We start from the raw sequence: 24,363 nt of genomic DNA on the forward strand, positions 1-24,363 counted from the left end.
AGCGTCTCTTTTACCACAGCTTTTCTAATGTTAAGCGTGTGCTCAGCACATTCCCGCATTTCATCTATTGCAATGGACTTTTTCTTGTTGAAGCTTGACAATGAAGTGAAAACAACTAAGATATTTATCAAAATTTCCATTAACATCTTATCTGCTATTTCGCTAAGGATTTAAAGAAAAAAAAAAGAAAGAAACAAAACAGAACAACAATAACAAACAAATTCAGTCCTTCGCTAGTTGTTCAGTAAACCCTGGACTTACTCGGTCTGATGTACCTGGAGCTGTTGAATTATTTAATTTTGTACAGTGATCGAATAGCTAGTTTAAATGTCTGACATTAACTGTAAAAATGCCTCCTCTTATTTCTTGATTGGATTTCACATGAAGCATCTGCTGAGGCGGAATGCGATCTAACTGTGTTTAGAAAAGAAGTCCAATCCAACCTCTCTCCCTGTGTTGTAAATGCTCTAATCTTGATATGCAGCTGAGAAACTAAATTACTAGAAAGCGCAATCATAAAAGTGGGAGGTTTGGAATTTCTTATCAAGAATGTTTACCTGCAACACTTTGTCTCTTAGATGGGTTAAAATATTTCAAAAAAAGCTTTATAGGGAATACTTGTAATCACTGCTCAAACCAAAACTATCATTTGCACTTTATCAGTTCCAGACAATTTAAAGAACATTATCAGCAAGTTAAAATGACTCTTAGAAATGTTTACAAATGCCTTTATTATTTCTTATCTTTTTATTAAGAGGTCTCCTTCTTGAGCAATTCAAAATCAAAACCAACTCACCACTAAACATGACACAGAAATGCACACGGCACCAAAATATTGTGAATGGAACACTTTACTCGAGAAAAAAAAAACAAAAAACATTTTTATGGCATGTACATTAAGTAGTGGTGTGCGTCCATGCACATGGAGTTGCACTTGCATTACATGACCATGCATTTGTTTTTAACCATCGCCTTCAATTCTAAAACTATATCAGCCTTTGAGCCTAAACATTCACTCAGCGCTCATTACTGGAAAACCAGGACCTGATTAAGAGCCTCAGGCCCGGCTGGTATGTCGGGTTCTAGATTTACAGCACCTTCGTCTTCATCTCACGAGCCATCTGCGTCTCCTTCTGTGTCGTCTACCCTTCACAACTAGATAAGCATCAAAATATTTCAAGACTCTGGTCCCCAGGTAATTAGTGGAGTGTCAGCCCTTGGGTGGAGTTTCATTTCATCCTTAATGGGAAAGCATGAACTTGTATAAGCAGGAGAAACAAATTCCATATAATCACCCTTGGGTCGATGTGTGATATAGTATATATTTCATTGTCTCTCAAGGGGCAAAGCAGCAAAGGTGTCTGTCTGACTTATTGACATTTTGAACTCCTTAGTTTGATTAGCTGTATCAATCTGGCTAATCATTTACAAAATATGTTCTAGTCAGTAAGTACAGGTTGAACCAGCCTGTGCACACTTGCTATTTGAAGGACTTGGACCCCAGACCAGTCTCCCTCTTGCAGAAGAGCAACGCACTCAGAAGTGATGACTGGGTAGATTGTGACAGCCAGTGTTTCAGAGGGAACTTTGCTTCTGTTATATCAGAACCTGAGTGGCCAAACAATACGTTGTCAAAGGGTCAAAGTAACTGGCAAATCCATTCAGAGTGACTGTGTGTAGTGAGTGCAGCTGCAAACTAAAACAACCAATTGTGTTTCATGAAAATAGCCCCGGGGCTGTGGTATCACATAGCGGCCTTTTTAGCCTCCTAATAGTGAGTACATGTCGTGATTGAGCCATCCTTAATGTTTGAGTGGCTGTAAGTGCACCTATTCATTTTGTGGATGGGAATCTTTTTGGACCATGGTGACCTGCAGAACCAGATAATCTGTTTCACTAAGGTTCAAAGAATCGTTCCAAGTTTTTGGCTTTCCATACAAAAGTTCACCACCAAAACTTAAAAGTGAAAATTAAAATGCCCAACGGTCATTTTTTTTTTGTACTTTATTTATATTTTTGTTTGCTGTTTAATTGTAATTTCTTTTGAATGCATATGATGTCTTACTTTAAAAAAATGAGCGTCATGCAGACTTTTTGAAAAGCCTTAGCGTCAATGCACAGTGGGAATAAGTAGAATTTGGTTAATGACGTCTTAGAAAGTTTCTTGAAAACAAAATCCGTCTTTTAAATGGTCACCCTGAATTTCATGCTTTTCATTTGAATGGAAAGAGATCATACGGGCCACTAACAGCACCAAATTATCTCAGAGGTAAAAAATGTTTCATTTGTGTTTCGCTGTGTCATTGACAGTGACAGTCTATGAGCTAATCAGAGATCTCCGTGCTCTCCCTCAGGTCTCGTATCTCTCAGTGAAATTCCGTCTTTGCTGAAAGTTTTTGCTGAGTGGTAGTGACCCAGCATGTAGCAGAGGCGAACAAGTCCCTTCACGCCTGGGAACACTCTGACGACGTAAGTCCCCGTTGTTTTTGAATGCACTGCTTGTTTGTGTGTTATCTCTTAGCAGATCCAGCTGTTACTTCACAGAGCATATTCTGTTTTCATATTCTCAAATCAACCGAGTGAAGATAAGTCCAGCTCAATCTGACCTAGGGTCATATTCATATAATCTGTTGATGCCGCAGAGGAGATGAGTAATGTCCTTGACTGAGCATCTGACTGGCTGAGAGGCCATTTTCAAGTCCCCACTTACTCACACGAATGCCCCCTTCAGCTGACTTGTCTTTGAACATTAAACTGCATCTCCTCATCTCCTCCAGCACCCCTCATTCGTCTATCATGCAGACTGCAGCCGCTCACTCACCTGAAATGCCCCTCTGTCTCTACAGCTGACCTTAGCAACCACTGGAGTCACACCTCAGAAACATCCATTAGGTGACCTCTGCCACAGTCATGCTTTGTTTTAAATCATGCAGGTGATAAAAGGTCATTCTCTGTGTTCACCTCCGGCCTGTGCGAGGTTAATGACAAACCTGTCCTCTGAGGCTTGAGGGTCAGACAGCCCATAAGGCCTCCGGAGGCTCCTTTGACTTCACAATTGAACAAGAAATTGCTGCTTGAAAACGCCCTCAGGCACAAATTTTCTTTCTTTTCTTTTATTTAAAGCCCTTTTGTCATTGTTTCCCAACACAGCCACCTTCCTCCATCAGTTAAACAAGAAATACTGTAGCTTCACTCTGTTAAGCTGCTTATCTCTTTGACAGCACAGTCAGGCACTGTTAATCTTGTCTTTTGTCTGGGTTGGTCATATTCCTCCCCAGGAAGGTTGTTAGGTAAACACAGAGTCTGGAACCTGTCCAGGCGTGGGCAAAACAAGACTGGGATGAAGAAAGGCAACTCCAACTTGTTCCACACACTAAACATCTATTGTACATTTGTCCCTTCAGTTTCATTCTCAGTCAGATGAGGGCCTGCACAACAGAGAAAGAAATGAATTAGTGCAAACCAGCCCCCACCTCCTCCTGCTTTAGATCTCATAAGTCCTGCATTTCATCTCACGAATTCCGGCAAAAGGTTTTAAATTAGAATCCAAATTGTAATTAAATCACGTGGTCTTGTATTTTAGAAACAGAAACTTATTTAAATGGATTAATCGAAATATAGATGCAAAAATGATGCTGTGTTGCTGATTTCTCACATATGATGGATTAATATATGTCTGGATTTTAGAGTGTTGAAAGAAAAAACATTTTCGACCATTGAATGGACATTGAAATTGGCCAATTCATTGACATTAATAAATAAAAAACAAACTGCTTATTAACCAATTGCCAAATAAGTATGATAAATGTAACCACTGGTTGCGATTGTTATCCGTTCACGTAAAGCGAAGTCTGAGGTCAACTGCAGATAATTTATGTAGCTCAACATTGCACATTACCTCGTCATGTAAGTGCTTTGGTAGCTAAAAAGGTTCCACGTTAGGCCTGAAAACGAAGGCTGAGCTTTTTCTGCAACCAGGGTCTCCACTTGGCTGTTGTTGACCGCAACACTGGTCCTCGCCAGTCAAATGTAGTCCACGGACAAAGATGGAAAACATCTCAGGCCATGTGTCAGAAAAGCTCTCCTCCCTATATCTTCTTTTTCAGCTTTTCCTCCTCCACAGTTTGACCACTCTCGATTGCTGGCTTGGTGAATTGAAAACAGATCCAGTGTCATGTTTTGACAATCTCCAAAAAACGGGAGTTTGAAGTAGAAAGGACTATGTTGTGATGAATGGCACAATGGTCTAATGTAGCCATTTGTCAGTGCTGTTTTTTTTACCACATTTGGAGTGGAGCTTTTTGCCCATCCTGGCCTCTGTCCATTTCTCTTGCGCTCTTCTTTGAGACCACATGCTTAGCCCTCTGTCCAGCTGCCACCTGCCACCACGGAGCCAGCCAACCCCTGGCCCGCAGACCCGACCCCGGCAGATGTCCCAGAGTGGACACTGGCGAGGTCGGCAAAAAGGGGGGGGGGGAAGAGCAGGCAGACGGATAAAGAGCCAAAAAAACAAACAAACCCAAAGATAAAACAAATTTGGCCTTGGCCATCATGTTTGGGCTCACAGAAAATTTGTTTGTAAGGAAATTCTGTCATATTCACCACATGCCAAAACTGAGAGAGAACCTAAGTAGGAACTGATAACACTCTGTGGTCCACATACCTGCTCTGCTCCTCCTCTAAAGTATAACCATGTAGTTCATGATCACTCATCATCAGGCAGATTTCCATCATGTAATCTAACCAACCCATTTGTAGCTGGTGTTATCTGCTGCATGTCATTCTCTGCTCTCTTTCCCCAATTTCCTGTCACTCTTCAAGCCGTCCCAGCTAATAAAGCCAGAAAAAAAAACTGTCATTCTTTGTCACAAGGTAAAACATCGACTGATAATACAAAATGAATCTGATGTTGCACTGGTTTCACAAAACTTAAAACGGAGACCAGTTCTACGAAGGCATCGTGAACAATTACTGAGAAACACTGATCATTTATTAAAAAGCAAGAATTTGCACCATGCTCCAGCTTAGTTCTAGTTTAAGATAATATCCATCTGCCCAACAGCAGCAGACCTCTTATATTGATGCAACCGTGCATGTCGGTGAATGCCCATTTGTTTGTAACACGTGTTGCTGTCCTGCAGGCTGAAGAGCCTGTTGTTCTCAAGAAAGGAATTAATCAATGAATAGAGATGAGCAGCGCTGTGACTATGCAACTTCTCTGCTCTGACAGATAATGGGCAATTCATATGCTGGGCAGCTGAAGTCTGCTCGATTTGAAGAGGTCCTCCATAACTCAATTGAGGCTTCACTGCGTTCAAGCACTGGAGACCCGCAGCCCATCTTCACACAGCTCTACCTGGAGCCGGAGCCGTATCCTGGTAACATGGAAGGTAGGATCCTCTCAGCAAGGAGCTATTTTTAATTGCATTCTTAATAGACTTTAAACACAATTTTGGCAAAAATTTAAATGTATTGTTTTAAAGGCATATGCAAATATTGGCACTTATCAGGCTTTTAGCAAATTGAAATGGATGAATGACCAAAAGTAAGATTTGACTTTGGGTCTATATTTTCGAATCATTTCCAAGAGAGCATACTAGAAAAAAATTGATATAGAAGAAAAAAAAAAAAAAAAAAAACTAATTCAAAATTTCCATCAGACGTGAAGATTAAGGCCGACCTCCACAGTGGGGAGACACCGGGCCATGAGCAAATGAACGGCCACTCTTCCAATGATCTGGAGGAGCTGGAAGACGACGATGACTCAGACAGCAGCAGCCCTCCGCTTCCTTACCTACAGGCCCCCGCACCAGACGGCTGCTGCACAATGGATGGTAACATCCCAAAATCACATGCCATATAACCGAGACAACAACATCTCAGGACACTTAAAAAAAGAAAAACTAAAAAAAAATGACAAGACCTCTGACAAACCATCTGAGGGGAATCATAAAAGACTAAATCACCATAGATTTTATGGATATTTTTTTATTACTAAATAAATAAACGGATATGTTGATAAATTTACATAGCACATCTTCTTCCTCCTCCTTTCTCAGGGTTTTGTCAGGCCGGCAAGGACCTCCGCCTTGTCTCCATAGCAACGGAGCCCATCGAAGTCCCAGCGGGCTTCGAGCTGGTGGGTGCCAAGTCCCCCAGCGTCCCTGAGCACATCCTGGTTTGTGCTGTGGACCGTCGCTTTTTGCCTGACGAGAATGGGAAAAATGCACTTTTAGGTCAGTGTGTGCTCACAGTCTGACAGATTTCCATTATGGAAAAATCCTGTTGTTAGCTGCTGTTGGCTGTACAGGGGGATTGGAGAAGACAATTGCAAAATAAGGGAATAACTTAGTTTTTTTTTATCACATGCAGGTTTTTCAGGAAACTGTGTGGGCTGTGGTGAAAAAGGTTTCAGATACTTCACTGAATTTTCCAACCACATCAACCTGAAGTTATCCACCCAGCCCAAAAAGCAGAAGCACTTAAAATACTACCTGGTGAAGAATTCTCAGGGTGCTCTGTGCAAAGGACCCCTCATCTGCTGGAAAGGTAATAATAAAAATATCATGCAGTTATTCATGCAGATTCTAGTTTGCTCTGCGTTTCACACGTGTACGCTCTGATGCTGCCTTTTACACACCATATGTCACAGCTTTTTTCGTTCCTCTCTGCGCCTTCTCAGACTGTAAAACCCGTCAGTTCTCCAGCACTGCGTCGACTTCAAAACCCAGCTCGTCCTCGTCTCTCAGCAGTAAAGAAAACGGAGGCACCAGTGGACACAGCTCCTCTCCCTTTTCCCTGTCAGGTGAGACTGCTCACGACGCAGATGCACATAGCGTGAGATCCTGTCCAACCTTTCACAATGAGGCGTTCATTAAAAGCACATTTTTCGTCACAGAATAGTAGGTTATCAGATGCTTTTCCTGCAGAACATTTTCTGTATCTTTCACTGGAACCACTCATTGTGTCTGTTGGTATATGCTGTAAGGCTTATGGTGTTGCCATAGAGACAAATTGTGTTGGCTAAGCCCTGAAATTTATGAGGTCAGCGCAGTGTGATGCTTGAACCACAACACTGCATTTGATTGTCTATGAGTCAGTCTGTGATAATTAGGGGGCTGTGCTGGTTGACTTTCAGCCCATTTTCTTGCATTAATTCTGGCTTTTATCAAAACTAGATACAATTTAAAAAATATGCTCTGTATTGTTAATAGTTGACTTTGTGAATGTCAGTAGCATTTTTTGAATAGCGGTGTCATACATAGTGAAACTTCGACAACAAGAGGGAAATGTTACATAAGCCCGGATTGTCATGACTGCAACAACGATCCTACCTACCATGAAGGAGATGTTCTCCTCTGACCTGTCACAACAAGATTTTCCGCTGCCTCTTTGATTGAAAAGACCTCCTGGGCTTATGGTATTGATTTGTTCTGAACCTGGAAGCTGCCTGTCAGCACAGATCTCACACATTAATGTGTTAGACAGCTGGGCTGTGGTGCTCATTGTTGGGATAACTCTTGCTTGAAATCACCTGTGACCTTCAGATACTCAGGTCACTGACACTCACTTAGGAAACCAGGAGGTTAGATACCATAACATGCACATCCCAGGCTCCTAGCCAAATGACTGTTTACTCTGAAACGATTCATGAAAAGCAGAGTTATGGTCTGTTTGTATTGTGCAAAAGGCAGGGATACAGAGAGGGGAGTGTTCATTGACATTTGCTACTTACATGGAGTCCAAAGGCAGCCTCATAGCCAATCAGAAGAAGGGTGTATTTTATATATACGCTTTTACGATATAACAGGTCTGTCTTTATTTTCAGATTCTCCACCTACCAGAACCACACAAGCGTCCTCTGTTTTTTTTGGGAGTCAGGACCTGAGCCGAGACTGCAGCTTCCTCAAACCCCTGGTGTCCACACCGGGAAATAAGACTCTCCCAATAGGTAGTGCGCCAGTGGTTTTTGAGATTGTTTAGTTAATAGTTTTTGGAAATACATTTTAAATGTTAAATGTTTGGTGTAAACTAAAGAAACACAATTCCCATATGACATGTCACACAGCCCTCGCCTTCATGCGGTGCCGCATTGGCCTTGCCCTTATGTTGAATTTGGGGTTTCTTAGCTACATTAGTTTGTTTGTTGTTTTTTTTTTTTTTTTTGCATGGGTCAGCATAAGGCAGATGGAACTGTGGATAACCGTGCAGGAAAGATTAACCTCTGCTACGGCCAGCTTAGACTCACACTCACATACAAACACACAAACAGAGGAGGGGTGTGTGTGCTTTTACAGTATTTACACACCAATCAATACTGGCAGAAGGAATGCTGTAATGACTTTTTAAGGCCCTGCTATCCATTAGCTCCTTTACAAGGTTGCGATATCGACAAGCAAAGGCTACGCATACGAATCAATGTTTAAGTGTATTGCATACACAGGGAATATGAGATTGGAAAAAGCCCAATCGGCTCATTGGCAATAGACATCATCTATAGTTAATCAATGCGCCACTGTTAGCAGTGACTTATTTTTATGTATTGCTCTCTCCCTGTATCTCCCTGTATCTCTCCCATGTATTTTTGAATTAGTTAGCCATTAAAGTGGTCTGTTGGTGGGCCCAACACTTTATTTCAGGAGCTACTGCTACTATTCATTTTCTTATATAATTATTATCCCCAGTGAATGTATAACCTATAATCATTGAGTCTGCGCAAAGTGTAAGTGCAGTCTAAACTGTCTCTTGTGTATCAAAATGTGCACCTCTATGTAATTGCAGTACCCACAGCCCTGAGGGTGAGTTTGCCGAGTAATGGTCTTGGTGTTGATGGGCGTCCTCCCTTACTGAGCCCCTCGCAGGTGTCCTTAGGGCCCCAGGGTCAGGGGTACCGCACAGCTGATTTAGGAGACAGTCCAGGTAAGACTTTCCCGCTTCCCTCCGACAATAAACTTCACTAAACTTGGTCTACTTGTTACTTTCATGTTGTTCTGTGTCTGTTTTTGATGTTCAGTTTCTTCTGCCATGACGTCGGGCCCTCCGAAGAAACGCCACCGGAGCTGGCATCCTTCCTCAGTGGTGCCAGTCCCGCCAACAGCTGTCCCTGTTCCTGCCATTCGACCTATCATTTGTTCCCCAGGTCTGTTCCTGAGCCCTGTCAGGATGTTGTGCTTCTCCTTTGTAGCTAATCTGACAGTGTATGTGTTGTTTTGAAGCACGGGCTGTGCTCCCCCCCTCCCTCTGGTTGAGGTACAAGTGTAAAACATCCCTGACATTTTGTTAGGATGACTCACCGAGCATCCCCGTCGAGATGGAGATGGAGAGGTTGTGGCAAAAAATATATATCTCTGTTACAAACTCTCTGCACAACAGAGAACAACTAGCAAAAAATAAGGGTTTAATATGCAAAAACACTTGTGTTGAAGCATAACCTAAACAGGTGAGACTAGTTGTGATTGTTTTGACATATCCCACCTTTGTTTCCACTCAGGTTCTGTGTTAGGGGTGTCCTCTCCTCAGCCCCCGGCCGCTGGAGTCATCCAGCCCCAACCTGTCACCGCTGGGGAGACAGTCATAGTGCCGGACAATCTGCTTAACTCTTCAGGTGTTCGCCCTGTCATCCTCATCGGTACGAGCTTTATTTCAGAGACAAGTACCTTGTACATATGAAAAATGAAGCATCATGTATCTAAAAACCAAACTTAAGTTGTAACGAATTTTAAATAATATGAAGAACAAGCTGTTACCATGCACTTCTAGCCTCCCTCTGTTTCAGTTTTGTCTCATGAAGATGTCTCTTCCCAGGACATGGTGCTTTACCATATTTCTATGGAAATGTGGGGGATATAGTGGTGAGCCCCCTGCTGGTCAGCTGCTATAAAAGCAGCCAGCTGACAGAGAAAACCTTGGAGAGCTTGGGCATAAACAGAAGTCAGCTACTCAGCGTGGAGACGATGATTCTGCTCACGTTACAGTATCTTGCACGTTTAGGTAAGCAAAAAAAAAAAAAACAACAACTTATCTTATTTGTATTTGAAGAAAATTCGCTGGTAAAATGAATGTCTAACTTCATATCGCTCCACCAAATCTCCCAGTACGCTGTGACTGATGTAAGCTGAGGTGCAACTCTCTAGTGAATGACCCATCAGGGGTTTCACGGTGTTCATGTTGCCATTTTTTCCCGCAGGATCTGAGCAGATTCCCCTGAGGGAGGAGCTGGAGCAGATAGTGTTGAAGGCCATGTTGTGTTGTCCGGGAGGTCCTGCCATTTCTCCGTCCCAGCTGCCATGGCTGGCTCGACTTGAAGCAAGTGTCTCTGGGGGCAGTGTACAGGTCCTGGTTACCCATAACTCCCTGGGAGAGGGCATTTCTGAATCACTACGTTCTCTCGGTGAGGGTCCCCACCACCAACAGTGCCTGCCCACCTATGTGGTCATCATATGTGCCTCTAAAATGAGCAGCAATGAGTTCTGTGTGCTTGTTTTGGGTGAGTGTTGCGGCCCCATTCTTTGAACCTTGTTCTCACCTTACTCTCTTGACTAAACTACCATTTGCAATAACGAAAAACTTCAACTATTTTGGAATACAGGAAAGTACCAAGCTCGGGCCTTAGCCGAAGGTATGCTGACAACGAATGAGTTTCTGAAAGAAATCAGCTACGAGCTCATTACAGGGAAAGTCAGTGTATTGGCGTCTCACTTCAAAACCACCTCACTCGGTGAGTTCTGAATCCATTTGTCTCACTTGATGTCTTGTAACAGAACAATTGTGTGCAAGATGCAGATGACACACACGCACACACATCGCCTGTCTGTGATTATACAACATACTAAAGGTAAGTGTGTTTTCCTGACTGTGGTGATTCTGTCTTTTTAGGGGACAATCTGGACAAGCAGCTGGTGCGATACCAGCGGCGACGAAAGGGACAGGTCGTCCAGCCCTTTCAGGGAGATGTCATTGACCACATTCACTCTCAGGAGGCTGCCAGCATGTCACCGCATTCAGACAGAGGTCAGGCTGCTCTCTATTGAACTCTGCCCGAGCTGAAGCTCTTGCCTTGTTTTTTTTTTTTTTTGGGGGGGGGTTAACCGTAGCAATCAATATATATTTGACATTGTCATGTCATTTGACATTTGAGCCATCCAATCCACTTTTTGTGTTGATTTCATCAACAGCGTACCTGAAATATCCAAATTCAACATGATTAAAACCTTTGATCACCACTGAGTCCATACAACAAAGCCTTTGTAATATTTTTTTATGGACACCCTGTGTGACACAAACAAAACATGGGTCAATATGTTGTTGACCAGTTTTGTGAACTAACTAAACATTACGTTTTACTGGCATCTGGCACATGTGGGTCTACAGTTCAGTCAATGGTTGTTTTCCTGCTTCACTCAGGATTAAAAGCTGCAGATATCAGACTTCTCCATCTACAAACTACACAACATTTATTCCAATGGTTGCTAGTCACAGCAATATTGACAACAATATTTTCTCCACTCCAATTTGGTCATTCTTATTTCTTCTTTATTAAATCGTTGGTCATTTCCTTCTCCCATGTTTTCCTGCAGCAGAGCTCTTAACGAAGGTATTCCAGATCTACCCGACTCAGCTGAGCGTGGCTCGAAGTCTTCTCTCCCAAGTCTGCTCCATCGCCGACTCAGGAAGTCAGAACCTGGACTTGGGTCGCTTCTGTAAAGTGGATTTTCTTGTTTTGGTCCCGCCCTCTCACATTCTGGTGCACCAGACAGCACAGCGCATCCGACAATCAGGTTTGTGTTCAACACATCAGCATTAATAAATATTCTGGAAAGAATTTTCTACCTGAAAATCCTCAGTGTTAAAAATCCAGGAAGTGTTTCATTATAAAAAAAAAAAAAACCTCAGCATTTTCATTGATTTGCTGTGCATTGCACTTTTTCCTCAGGAGTGCTCGTGGACTTGGGAATAGAAGACTTTTCTTCAGCCCATCAAAAATCGGACAAGTATGTGGCGCGTCTGGATGGTGACGTTCATGTTAAGATGGAGGCCTTCATGAAGAAAGTCAAACAGAACCCCTACACCCTGTTTGTCCTCATTCATGATAACTCGCATGTCGACCTCACAAGGTATGCTGAAGTCACACTTCAAGATTCTGAGAGCTGAAGATGTTTTGCTGTGTTGATAATAAGAGGCTGTGTGAAAATATGAGTTGTTGTGGCTGCGAATTGTGTCCTTTTCCTTTTTTAAACTTTGATTAAAGTGGAGAGAAGAAAACAGCTGCAAGCAAGTGAAAATAAATATAGAAAAACTTTAACCTTGAATTTTTCCAGATCTGGCAGTACCATTTTCTTTTTTCTTTTTTTATGCCAAGATCCACCAGTAAAATATAAAATACAATAGTTTTCATGAACCATCTTGCAGAAATCTTTAATAACCAAAGTTTTCGAACACTGCCTGTGCAGTGCTCTCTCCGGCTCTGTGTGCCACGGGGAGCTGCAGGGTCTTGCTGACCGAGTGGTGAACTGCCAGGAAGTCCTCGATGCCATGAACCTGTTGGTCCTGCAGGTCAGCTGTTTCCCATACACACTGCAGACCCGCCAGTCTCGCATCAGCTTGCACAATGAAGTTCACTGGCCCTCCAACAACAGTCCTGTAAGTACTTCAATTTTTACACCTGAGAAACCTCATGCGTATTTTTTTTATCAAATATTTCTACTGTGAAAAAAAAAAAGCTTCACATAATGCATTAGTTAAAAAAAAAAAAGAACCAGACAGATCTACCCTTTCACTTATTTTGCAGATCCAGAACAATGTTAAAAGGTGTCAATGTGATTATAAATGCTAACCACTAAACTCTAGATCATAAAGAGATAGTTTGACATTGAAGATATTTTAATTGTAAAAGTTGTCACATTAAAAAACAACATAGATTGACTAGTTTTGTAACTGCAGTGGTGTAGCTGTTCCACCTAGTGAGGCCCAACGGACTTACATTAACATCAAGGTGGACTAGATCTTCTGTGGTGATTGAGATCGCAGATGATGTATTATCATATTTTTGTCGATATTTCTGTTGCTGGGCTTTTGTGTCATAACTAAATGAGCGTTAAGAAGAGAGAATGAAATATTCTCACTGCAATAATTTACCATGCACAATCAGCCATGTCTGCTTTTCGTCCGACAGGGGGAGCAGACTCCCAGTGAGTTGATCTACTTTGGCCTCAGGGATTACAGCAGTTCCCTGCAGTGGGGCGTGGCCAGCCCCATTCTGCGTTGTGATGATGCGTTTGAGAAGATGGTCCACACTCTGCTGGAAAGGTCAGTGTGGGGTGAACTCTGACAGCGAACATTAAATATTTTACATTGCTTGACTTTTTGTGAAATGACATTGAAAGTAAAATTAATTAGAGTCAGTCATTTCCAATAACTTCCTCCTGTCAAACATTTCAAATTTGTCATTTTGATCAAAAGAAATAACATGATCACCTAAAAGTATCACAAAAAAAAAACCTCTTTTTGTTGTCCTAGACACCCTCACCTACACAGCATGGTGATCCGCAGTTACCTGCTGATTCAGCAGTACACCGAGGCCATGATGGCGCTGACCTCTTCCCCGTCTCTGAGAGACCACATAACCCCAGAGACTCTGGCCATGGTGGAAGACCTGATCAACGCTCCAAGCAGGCAAGGCTCTCAGGGCCGGGGCCACATGCTGCTGGTCCGCGTTCCCTCGCTGCAGCTAGCGATGCTGGCCCGGGAACGACTGGAGGACGTGAGGGATAAACTGGGGCTGCAGCTGTGCTTTGCCGTGCTGCTTGGAAGTCCTGCCTCTGAACTCAGCCTACCCAGAAACTTCACCAGCCGCCTCAGGGTGAGCACGACGTGCATTCTACTAATTCTGATGTTTAAAATATTTCTAAAAGGTGATTCCATGAGGGAATCACCTTTGATTTAGGATTTTGATTTTGCTGTTAATGATTTACATAGAGATCCAGGGCGATTATCAGAGAATTGACTTTGCTCAACTGTTTTATTTCTATTACAATTACTATTCAGATAAATTTGAACTCCACGCTAATTTATATCATCTATGACTTAACATGACTGTATCTTCCTCTTATGAACAGTTTGACAGGTTCACCTGCTAAATTCTCTACATTGTTAAATACAGTTATGATATCTGTATCTACAATTCAAGGGCACAGTCAACATAATGCATTGACTGTGTTCTGCGTGTTGCTGCAGGCATGGCGAGGCTGTGAAAACGAAGACTGGGTGCCACACACCTACGAGGATCTGGAAGGACTGCCATGCATCGTCATCCTCACAGGCAAAGACCCTCTTGGCGAGACTTTCCCCAGGTAGTCTTAAACCTCACGATAGCCCACTACTCGTAAAACATGGCAATGTATCAGATTCTGTTGTGGAGTACAATTTCCTCACGTGCTCTTGGTGTGCTGTTGCCTTCTCTTTTGTCTATCCAAGTCTTGTTTTACACATCTACATTCCCACAGTGTCTTATCTTCTCTGCAAGAGAGGTCCCCTTACTTTTTGTCCCGCACAGCCTTTGTTAGTCCTTATTTTGTGCATTGGTGTTGCGTCAGCATCAGTACATTTATAGTAGCATAGCATTACCTTTCAGGTGTCTATTTTCAAAATTAAAAGCTTGTGGGAGAGAAAATGGAAATTAAGATGAAAAAGAATCAGACCTACATGACCAATCGTCTCTGTGCTTGCACTCTTTAAGGTCTCTGAAATACAGTGACCTGCGCCTGATAGACTCCAGCTATCTAACTCGTACAGCCCTGGAGCAAGAGGTGGGTTTGGCCTGTACCTACGTGTCCATGGGTGTCGTACATGAGCCCAAGAAGACCATAACCCCCCGTGAATCAGACGGAGAGAAGGCCTCCACCAGCCTGAATGACGGAGATGAGCTGGAAAGACCTCAGAGCAACGGCAGCGCTGCAACCAGGACTTCTGGTCAGCCCCTCATCTCCATGAGATAATCTTACACTTCAAGGCGCAAGCTACTGTCATTGAGTCTGATGTTTGATTTATTATTATATTCAACAGTGAAAATATGCACATACGTTGACTTTCTCTGTCTTCACTCTCAGGTTCTTTGGCAGAGAACGGGGTCAGCTCATCTGATGTGGCAGACTCCTTTCAGAAGCCCTCCACTTCCACCTGCCCCCCTGAAGCTGCCACCGTGTCAGACGTGAGCACGGCGACCCAGGGGTTCAAACAGGAGTGTGATTCTCTAGGAAGCCAGCTCTCTTCCAACCCATCAAAAGCCCCAAAGGCCCCTCCATCCCTTTACTCCGGTTCTTCTTCTTCCTCCCCCTCCCCGTCGTCCTCCTCTACCCAGAGGCCCAGCCAGTCCACGCAGCGTGGCCAAGACGCCAAGCCCACTCGCGTTTCACCACGGACAGTAATCATGTCCCGAGCGGCGTACAACCTTTTGGCGGGAGAATCAGGCAGTCAGCTGAGCTCCTTCTCCCTGCTGCCTCATGCGGATGTGGCCTGGTGCAGCACGCTGAGGCCACTTGTCACTCACAACCTGCAGGGGGCGGAGCAGAGCATGTATTACCGCCAGTGGACCATCACCAGGCAGCATCATGCCGACCATGAGGCGCCACTTGTGCCGCATCCTCGACGCTTGTTGCTCACCGGGCCCCCACAGGTAACATAACACAAGTGCTCCCTGTTCATCATGTTACAAGGGTATATAAGCCAATCCAGTGAGTGTGGTGATGAGTGAGTTTCTATGACTTTTTGTTTTTGTCCTTTGTTAGGTGGGGAAAACGGGGGCCTACCTGCAGTTTCTCCGTCTTCTGTTTCGGATGCTCATCAGACTGTTGGAAGTTGATGTATATGATGAGGAAGAGGAAGAGGAAGAGGAAGGTGAGGATGTGTTTCATTGTTTGACTTCAAATGCTGTGAAAAATATCAGATGATGGAAAACAAATGGACATGGAAACTAGTAGTGTCTCTCATTATATTGAATCAGTTTTGGCTTTAATCATTTGACCTTAATCTCATTAGAGGTTACAACTCCAGCAAATGCCAAGTGGCCTGACATAGAGGAAATTCGAAAGCTTCCCTTTGACTCATACCCCCGAGACCCCAAGTTTAGGAAGGCCAGCCCTGTTTACTCTGACAAGATGCCAAAGTTCATTAAAGGTCAGTGGAAATATGTCAAAGCCCAATAGGAGTGTTCGCAGAGTTGAACATTGTGCTGATCTTGGTTTAATAATGAATGAAACACGCATGCATATGTTTTCTTTATGTGCAGAATTTAAGCAGGAAGAAGAGAGCCAAACACCACCCGAACGAGAAACAAAGTCAATACGTCTAAGCAGGTTTGCTGCCCACAATGCCTTTCATCACTGTGAACAGTGTCATCACTACTGCGAAGCAGGCCCAGCCTCACAGGTGAGAGCAGTATGCAAACACATGCGCATACGTACAGTGTGATCCTGACCTGTCAAATGGATAATAATGCATATATGTGTGGGTGCTGCAGCTGTCGGAGTGCACCTTTCACGCTTTCACCTTCTGCTCATCCATGCTTGGGGAGGAGGTCCAGCTCCAGTTTGTCATTCCCAAAGCCAAGGAGCAGCACTTTGTCTTCAGTCAGCAGGGCAGCCACCTGGAGAGCATGCGACTGCCTCTGGTTTCCAGCAAGGTGCGTTCAACCCCCCCTCCCTTTGTGTATACAGTACAAACACAGATTTGTTTAGTTGGAAGGTAAGCAAATATCTAAAGAGAGTTTGAGCTTATTTTTCTCTCCCTGCTGGAATTAAAAACTGAGACATCTGTCAGAAACAAATGGATCACCTCTTGATCCATCCTGTTGTTTTTCTCAACTGCCTCACACTGTTGCTTTTCTCTCTCTTTGTCTGGCTCCAGGACCCTGATCTGCTAAAGAGTCCAATTTTTACCCCAACTACAGGACACCAAGAGCACGGGCTCCTCAACATTTTTCATGCCACAGAGGGCGCCACTCACGTGCATGTGCTTGTGGTTAAGCAATTTGAGATGCCCCACTACAGGAAGTACTGGCCCAACCACATCCTGCTCGTACTGCCGGCTATGTTCAACAATGCAGGAGTTGGTGAGCAACTCACTGGTTTAGATGAACTGAGATATCTTGACTGTGAGCACTGACTCCTCCATGGCTGGTTCCACTGTGGAGGCCGGGTATCATTTTACTGCAATCAGCAAAGATTGCAGTAAAATCTGCATATATATATATATATATATATATATAAACCCACAGAGACAGTGTACATGTTCTGACAGAGCTTATGAACACGATAGGCTAGGTCTCTCCAGATGTTTTTACAAACAGGAGTCAAGGTGATCGTCAACGTTTTCCTTTGAATATTGTCGTTTCACCGACTGCTGTTTCATCATGCAAACTTATCATAGCCTTATCACAGCACCAATGAGCCGTTTTTCTCCTGCTAGTAGAATTTATTACAGTGATCTTACAAGGCCATGCATTTATCGCAGTCAGTCTTATTCTATGGGTGGTGTATACGAGGTAAAAGGTTAAACATTGCCTCAGTAGATTATCGCAGAACGTCGTGCGCACTGCAATGGCATGGCCTGTCCGAAATGGGTGTAACCAAATTAAAAAGCGCTTTGAGTTGAGTTTAGCCCTGACCCTCAGTGTCAGCATTCCCACATGCAATATGTGTGCTCATTGTATACCCATTACAGCACCCAGCACGGACTGCAAGTGTAAACATTTATGCACAGTACCTCACCGTGCTGACTTACAGCCTCTTCAGAACTCTTAAGAGTTCACTTATAAATTTGCAATATATTCGTGACACACAACCACAAATGTAATGTCCAGGTTTTCAGTTTTTCTAATTCTTTGTTATTTTGCCCCCCTTCCCCCCCAGTGATTGGGTTGAAGGGCAGTGTTGGTTTAATAATTTATGAGAAAGTAAAAAATGGAAAATTGAGTGTCCATGTTTGCTTAAGGCGCTGCTCGCTTCATGATCAAAGAGCTGTCGTACCATAACCTGGAGCTGGAGAGAAACCGACTGGAGGAGCAAGGTGTCAAGAGGCAAGATGTATGGCCTTTCATTGTCATGATGGACGACTCCTGCGTGCTGTGGAACGTCCACCAGTCGGCAAACAGCAGGTATTTATAGCGCCACTGACTATGTGCTGTTAGAGCATAAATAGTTTCTCAGTGTCATAAGTTTTAAAAAACAGTCATGTTCTTAATTAAACTTTCTGATCATTCAATAAAGAAAAAATGTCAACATTTAAAACTATTGTCCCAAAAATGAAAAACCTTTATGTCTTTCTCCCCCCATCCCTTCTTTGTTCTGTTTCTCAGTGAGACATCAGACGGAGGTTCGGCCTTCACCAACGTGTCTCTGAAGATGGTGCTGCAGCATATGGAAACCACACCGAAGATATCCCTCTACGCAATGTGTGGCACTCGCAAGTGGAATAGCCGCCTGGCTCACAAGGCTCCCGGCCCCCCCTTCACCCGCTGTCATCTCCATGACTTTGTCATGCTCAATGTGGACTTGACGCAGAACGTTCAGTACGACCTTAACCGGTAAGCAAGCAGAATATTTTTGCAGCCTCTGATGTGAATGCACTGATGTGCGCAGTGTGTTGATGTTTTATTCTTTTATTCAGGTACAGCTGTGAAGAGGTGGACTTCAATCTCAGAGTGAACAGCAGCGGGCTGTTGCTTTGTCGCTTCAACTACTTCAGTCTGATGAAGAAACACATTCCAACTGCGGGAAGCAAAGAGATCCCAGTTAAACCTAAACTCATGGTAGGTGTCTTGCTCGAACGCAGTAATCAGTAATATTAAATCGCATCTGATATGAAACCGCTTTGTTCTCCAGGAAATAGAAAACCCTGCTCCCATCAGCCCGTCCCAGTATGTTTGTGCCCCAGACAGCGAGCAGACCCTCCTCGATGCCCCGGCCCAGCTGCTGCTGGAAAAGTTCCTGCAGAGCTGCAGCCACAGACTCTTTCCAAAGGCTATTCAAAACAGAAACAACCCAGTTCTGTCCATTGACAGCTACCTCAACATCAGCCCGGAGGTAAGAGCTCTCAGACGGGAGTAAGAGAGGAGGCTATTAGCATCCTCCCTGTAACTTAAACCTGCAGGAAGACTTAACAGCCAGACTTGTCTCTTCTGGGAAAGAAGGCACATGCTGAATTTTATATTTGAACTCAGTGAATCAGTTCAGAGGAATAACTCTTAAAAAAAACAAAGTGAAACCTGCTGACTTCGTTCATTTCAGATGACTTAGTTCATTCACTCTCTGCACAGCTTCATCATCTGCACACCTGGACACATTTCTACATCAACAGATTTTTGTGTTTCCTCATGAAATAGAAATAAATCATTGCGCACAGTCGCATTAATTCGCTATTAAGTTCATTTTGTTTGTAACGATGCCCCTGCAGGCATAATTAAAATTTATTTGGGGATTATTTCATCATTTCCAATATGGGATAAATGCACTTCATGTTTCCTGCCGTTTTCAGAACATAACTTGTGTTATTTTCTGCCACAGATTTCTGTGTGCTACATCAACTCTCGTCCACACTCCACCAACCTGAACTATCAGGGCCTGGTGTTCAGCGGCCTGCTCCTTTACCTCTGTGACTCCTTTGTCGTCTCTGGACTCCTCAAGAAATTCCGCTTCCTTAAAGGTGACCCATTAGAGCAGATTTAATTGATACTTTTTCTTTTCAGTTTGTTGTTGCATCATTTACTTCTACATGTGGTATGTGCCACTAAGTTGCCGTTGTGGGAAACAACATTAGGACAGGCACGCTTTTAGACCGGTTTTGATCGACGCTTTCTGATTAAAGTTCTGATGCTGATCGTGTCCTCAGGTGCCACCCTCTGTGTGATCTGCCAGGACCGAAGTTCTCTGCGTCAGACCATCGTCCGACTAGAGCTGGAGGATGAATGGCAGTTCCGTCTGCGTGACGAGTTTCAGACGGCCAACTGCACTGAGGACAGGCCCCTCTACTTTCTGACCGGCCGTCACGTTTGAACTCCTGACTGCTCCAAGTGCGTAACTGCTCTTCTCTAGAAGCACAATCAGAAATGAGGAGAAGAAATCATTTCAAACCAGCCAGCAATCACAACTTTTAGCATCCCACTGGAAGGTCAGAGAGGATTTGTTGGAGCTGAAAACATGAAGCTCCCCACAAATGGACACGTGGGCCACCTAACGTGGCTTTTTCTTCAGCTGTACCACCACAGTGCACTCTGCCTGGCTCTTTACGAGGTCAGTGCATGTCTTAAACTCTTTCTTCTTGCTGGCCTTGTCTCCACTTCAGCTTCTTTTTGACTGAAAAACACGTTTGTGGCAAAAAAAAAACTCAACTTAATTTGTTTTATTGTCGTAGTTGACATTCTCCAATTGACAATGTGACTATTTGGAAGTGTACTTGGATTGTGACTGAAGTATGTCCGATTTTGGACATGCACATCTATCTCAGGGTTTTTCAGAGAAATCCAAGGGGGGTAGCTCAAAGGGGTAAAGCTTTCTCCCTGTTCGCTGTCTATTTTTGGCTCTAATGTTTGCTGGCACCAAAGACATCCTGAGCTGCACCTTGCCTTTTCCTCTTCATTTACTTCGTCCCTTTTCCAACTGCTTTGCCTCTCAAACTCGGTCTTCATTGGATTTCATTCATCCTGATTATCAGCTTCTGCTGTCACACCAGATCGACTCAAACTGTAAACATCTATTTGGCTCATTTCAACTCTCTCCTTTACCTGTAAAGTATTTATGTGGCATCGATAATCCCGTGGGCAAAGAGCTGTGGTCCAAAATGATTTTCACATGAATCGATTCAAGGAATATTTTCACAGCTAAGAAAGAATACAGGATGCTCTATTTTGGCTTGTACATAAAACTATGACACTGGTCTGTTCAGTTTTATTTTTATAGCTCAGATTCTCGTGTGTAATGCCAATCAGAAGTATATTCTCACTTATGTGCGCTTTGCTTTAAGGCATGTACTGACTTAAATGTTGGGTATTTAAAGAATCATTTTAAGTCAGTAAATGCAGCATGACAAGCGATCCAAACATCCTGCCACTGGCCGTGCCTGGCTTTTCCTCCGTTTGTTGTAATGCTCTGAGGCTGACTGGACTTCGATCATCGTTGGTCATTGCCATCATCCACTTGAAACTCATTCCCCCTTGAAATCAAAGGTTAATCAAAGAAAAGACTGCACGCCGTCAGAAGCACCTGACTCGGTCAATTTCTTACTTGAAAGTGGAATGTTTTTATATTTTGCTGCACAGGGTTGTCCAAAGAATATGCCTTAAGTGACGCTTCATGCAGTCACTGCTCAAGTCACACATTTTTCGGACCAATGAGAATGAAGAAACCATTTAACTACAAGGAGAAGAAATGTTTGTCAGAGTGAAGCAAGATGGAATAAATGGATTTCGGACTACTGTACTGTTTAAAGCTTTGTTTACATTGTTAATATATTCTATCATCCCCTTAACCACTGAGGGTGGCTGATGTTTTTCAGTCTTGTGTAACTTTTGCCCATATATTTTGGTCATAATGTCTTTCTGCATTTTATGTTATGTTGCAAAGGCAAGAAGAATCTACCTAGATGTGTCCTTAACCATATGTCCCTATCCCCTCCTGTTCTTGTGTTGGATTTTTATTGAAAATGAAAATCAGGTCCATGAGGGATTCTTATTTATTTGACGAGCATTTTGGACTGATAATCATATTGAAATGTAATATTTGATTGCATGCTGAGCTCACTTAAACCAAGGGAGTGTGTCCTCTTCAAAACCATCCATGAGGGCTTTGCACAAGACCCGAGCGAATGATTCTGAGATTTACTGAATGTCATTGGGGGAAAGAAAAATGTAAACTTGCACTATACAAGTTGCCAGTAGAAAAGAAAAAAGAATACAGCCATGCCTGCATACACTGCCAGTCAAACGTTTGGACAGACTTTCCCATTCAAATGAATAGGAAAATGTGTCCAAACTTTTGACTGATAGTGTATGTAGCAAAACAATTAAATTAAGTTTCCCAATCCCCAAAACCGGCGATCAAAACATTTTAGTCAAACTCCCATGGTCCATAGAATGTGTCTTTTTTGATAATTTAACACTTAATATGCAACTTGCTCTCACAATCTTCACTGAAATGTGTTTGATAACTGTGTACAGCCCATTGGTAGCCTTAGTCTCTGGGTGATCTACCTCATCTCTACCATTGTGGTTGTGGGCGTGAAAATATGACATTAGAGCCATCCGATTGTCGTTGAAAATGTATGAATGTAATAAATATGACTTCTAAATTTGTCTGTGAGCTGGTTTTTAATTTTCATTTTTTGTGGTATTAACCAGGAAGCAAAAACAGGAACGGCACCACGAATACAGTACCGTCCGAAGAATCGACCATGCCCATTGTGTTTTTACAATTGCATTAGTTCACGTGATCTGACTCTGAAGAGTGACAGTAACAGTAAAAAGTAAGCCACAGACATAAAGGGGAAGCTGCAGTGTCAATGAAGGACAGAAAAGTTCATCAGTTCCAAACTGTTTAGTGCAGTTCACATTAATGTTTCAAGGAAATATCCCGTTTATTGGTCTGAAGTTCTGACACTTGGCTTTATTGCGTCGTCTTTCTCGTGTTATCTGCTCAGTATTTTAAAGAGCACTGGAAGTGTGTGCATGCAGAACAGTGCTGTTGAAATGCTTGTGCAGCCCTTTCTCTGGCCTCTGATCAATAATCCTCTCACTCTCTCCTCTGCATCTGCATTCAGCCCCAGATCTTTTTATTCTGCCAAAGGGTAAACTCCCAGGCCCCTCGCTCCTGTCCGAGGCCCCATCTCTTCTCTCAACACCTCTGAGACCATACACAACGACCCTTAGCACTAACAAGGGCAGATATGGCTTCAGAATGAATGCCTGGACTTCTTTGGCTGCACTGTGGGGGCACAGGGGCATTGTTGGTCCAGGGACAGTCCTATTTCAGCTCCTGCGCAGTAATATTAGCGCACACTTTCCACCAACCTACAGCCCCTGTGTGACATAACACGAGGCTATTTTCAGCCGGCTGCTGTCAGAATTAGGAAGTGAGAGAAAAGTGGCTGCCATGCTGATTCTTGCACCTCATAATTGCTCTTTTGAGAAAAGTATAAAGATATTGTGCAGGAAGCTCAAGAGAGACGTTGTCTCTAAAGATTTTGGATGTTCTGAAGTGATTCACATGTTCGATGCTTCCAAAGAGGGTGAAGGGCTAATTGGCTGCTTTGTGACAGCAACCATACAACATGTACACAGTTTCCCAGATTGATTTGCACTCTCGGCTTATATTTCAACAAATGCTTTGAAGGAAAAAGAGAGGATGTCTCTTGATAATTTCCTCTGACCGATTTATTTCAGATATTGAGTCCTCAGGCAATGCTGTACTTAATATTAAACTACTTCTAACCATATGATTAACACATCACTGGCGCTACTTCCTTTTCTTCTTCTTTTTTTTTAATCATTCTGACACTGTTTGCTTCCTGGCCTATAATAGTGCACAATTTCTTATGGCCAGAGCCAGATATCAGTGGCATTTATAACTGAGGAATCCCTGCAGCACAATATCAATTTTCATGGACAGTAACCAAGAATAAATCATCCATCCCTCTCAACAGTCTACTCTAATTAATCTTTTAGGCTTCCATAAACCGTCTAGCTAAAATCAAAGCTCATTTGTCTGTTTATTTGGTGGTGGTGGTGGTGGTGGGGGGGTTGAAGGTAAGTAGTGTGCCGGGGGGATTAGAGTTTGCCTTTGGTGGCGCATCCAGCACTGCAGCGATGCATATCCGATCAGAGCTTAAGCCTGTGAGTGCGGAGTGGGTCAATTCCAGAGACTGAGAACCCAATACTGCGATGTGAGACCAGAGGGAGCCTGACCCTGCAGTGATACAGAAGTCACACAGCTCTCATGTCTCGCCTTCAGGGGACACGTCTGTGACCAGGGGTGAGATCCTGGGTGAGCTGACGAGTGTCTGACTATATGATCTGGATACTATCAGTATTTAACCACAAATCTGAATCCCCCAAAGAACGTGAAAGCAATCCTATGAATCCTTTGCAACGAATGCATTACAAGCAAAAGACAGGTGACCTTGGACTCTATTTAATAATTTATTAAATACAGCATATTACACTCATGTTGATAATGTGCATATACTAGTACTTATACTACAGACACTTTTTTCATTTAAAATCTTATTGCTGCACATGATTTTTTTTCTTTCTTATATAATGTACAAAATGAAATGCAGCATCCTATGAAAGACAAACAAACAGTGACCAAAAAAAAAAAC

At 43.2% G+C, this 24,363-nt stretch overlaps 1 protein-coding gene across 3 annotated transcripts in view; it reads left to right on the forward strand.

Annotated features, from left to right (window-relative positions):
* The window catches only part of greb1l (GREB1 like retinoic acid receptor coactivator), a 36,173-nt gene extending 13,874 nt beyond the window's left edge, over positions 1–22,299 (forward strand). For 2 of the 3 annotated variants that reach the window (XM_029524437.1, XM_029524438.1), the window contains exons 2-34: positions 2,355–2,469; positions 5,231–5,390; positions 5,661–5,834; positions 6,060–6,236; positions 6,373–6,549; positions 6,683–6,805; positions 7,829–7,951; positions 8,782–8,919; positions 9,014–9,139; positions 9,491–9,628; positions 9,805–9,990; positions 10,187–10,486; positions 10,589–10,717; positions 10,876–11,010; positions 11,577–11,777; positions 11,933–12,113; positions 12,450–12,639; positions 13,172–13,305; positions 13,516–13,858; positions 14,233–14,348; positions 14,735–14,967; positions 15,105–15,670; positions 15,783–15,891; positions 16,033–16,170; positions 16,283–16,422; positions 16,514–16,675; positions 16,900–17,104; positions 17,986–18,148; positions 18,350–18,577; positions 18,661–18,802; positions 18,876–19,076; positions 19,557–19,695; positions 19,882–22,299. In XM_029524437.1, the coding sequence (XP_029380297.1) occupies positions 5,234–5,390; positions 5,661–5,834; positions 6,060–6,236; positions 6,373–6,549; positions 6,683–6,805; positions 7,829–7,951; positions 8,782–8,919; positions 9,014–9,139; positions 9,491–9,628; positions 9,805–9,990; positions 10,187–10,486; positions 10,589–10,717; positions 10,876–11,010; positions 11,577–11,777; positions 11,933–12,113; positions 12,450–12,639; positions 13,172–13,305; positions 13,516–13,858; positions 14,233–14,348; positions 14,735–14,967; positions 15,105–15,670; positions 15,783–15,891; positions 16,033–16,170; positions 16,283–16,422; positions 16,514–16,675; positions 16,900–17,104; positions 17,986–18,148; positions 18,350–18,577; positions 18,661–18,802; positions 18,876–19,076; positions 19,557–19,695; positions 19,882–20,045 (5,838 nt within the window). In that variant the 5' untranslated portion in view covers positions 2,355–2,469; positions 5,231–5,233 and the 3' untranslated portion in view covers positions 20,046–22,299. The remainder of the gene's footprint in view (positions 1–2,354; positions 2,470–5,230; positions 5,391–5,660; positions 5,835–6,059; positions 6,237–6,372; positions 6,550–6,682; positions 6,806–7,828; positions 7,952–8,781; positions 8,920–9,013; positions 9,140–9,490; positions 9,629–9,804; positions 9,991–10,186; positions 10,487–10,588; positions 10,718–10,875; positions 11,011–11,576; positions 11,778–11,932; positions 12,114–12,449; positions 12,640–13,171; positions 13,306–13,515; positions 13,859–14,232; positions 14,349–14,734; positions 14,968–15,104; positions 15,671–15,782; positions 15,892–16,032; positions 16,171–16,282; positions 16,423–16,513; positions 16,676–16,899; positions 17,105–17,985; positions 18,149–18,349; positions 18,578–18,660; positions 18,803–18,875; positions 19,077–19,556; positions 19,696–19,881) is intronic. The other variant, XM_029524439.1, reaches the window with a different exon arrangement.
* Positions 22,300–24,363: the final 2,064 nt, after the last annotated feature.

Source organism: Echeneis naucrates, chromosome 17, assembly GCF_900963305.1.
Source record: "Echeneis naucrates chromosome 17, fEcheNa1.1, whole genome shotgun sequence".
In the NCBI taxonomy this organism is placed as follows: domain Eukaryota; kingdom Metazoa; phylum Chordata; class Actinopteri; order Carangiformes; family Echeneidae; genus Echeneis; species Echeneis naucrates.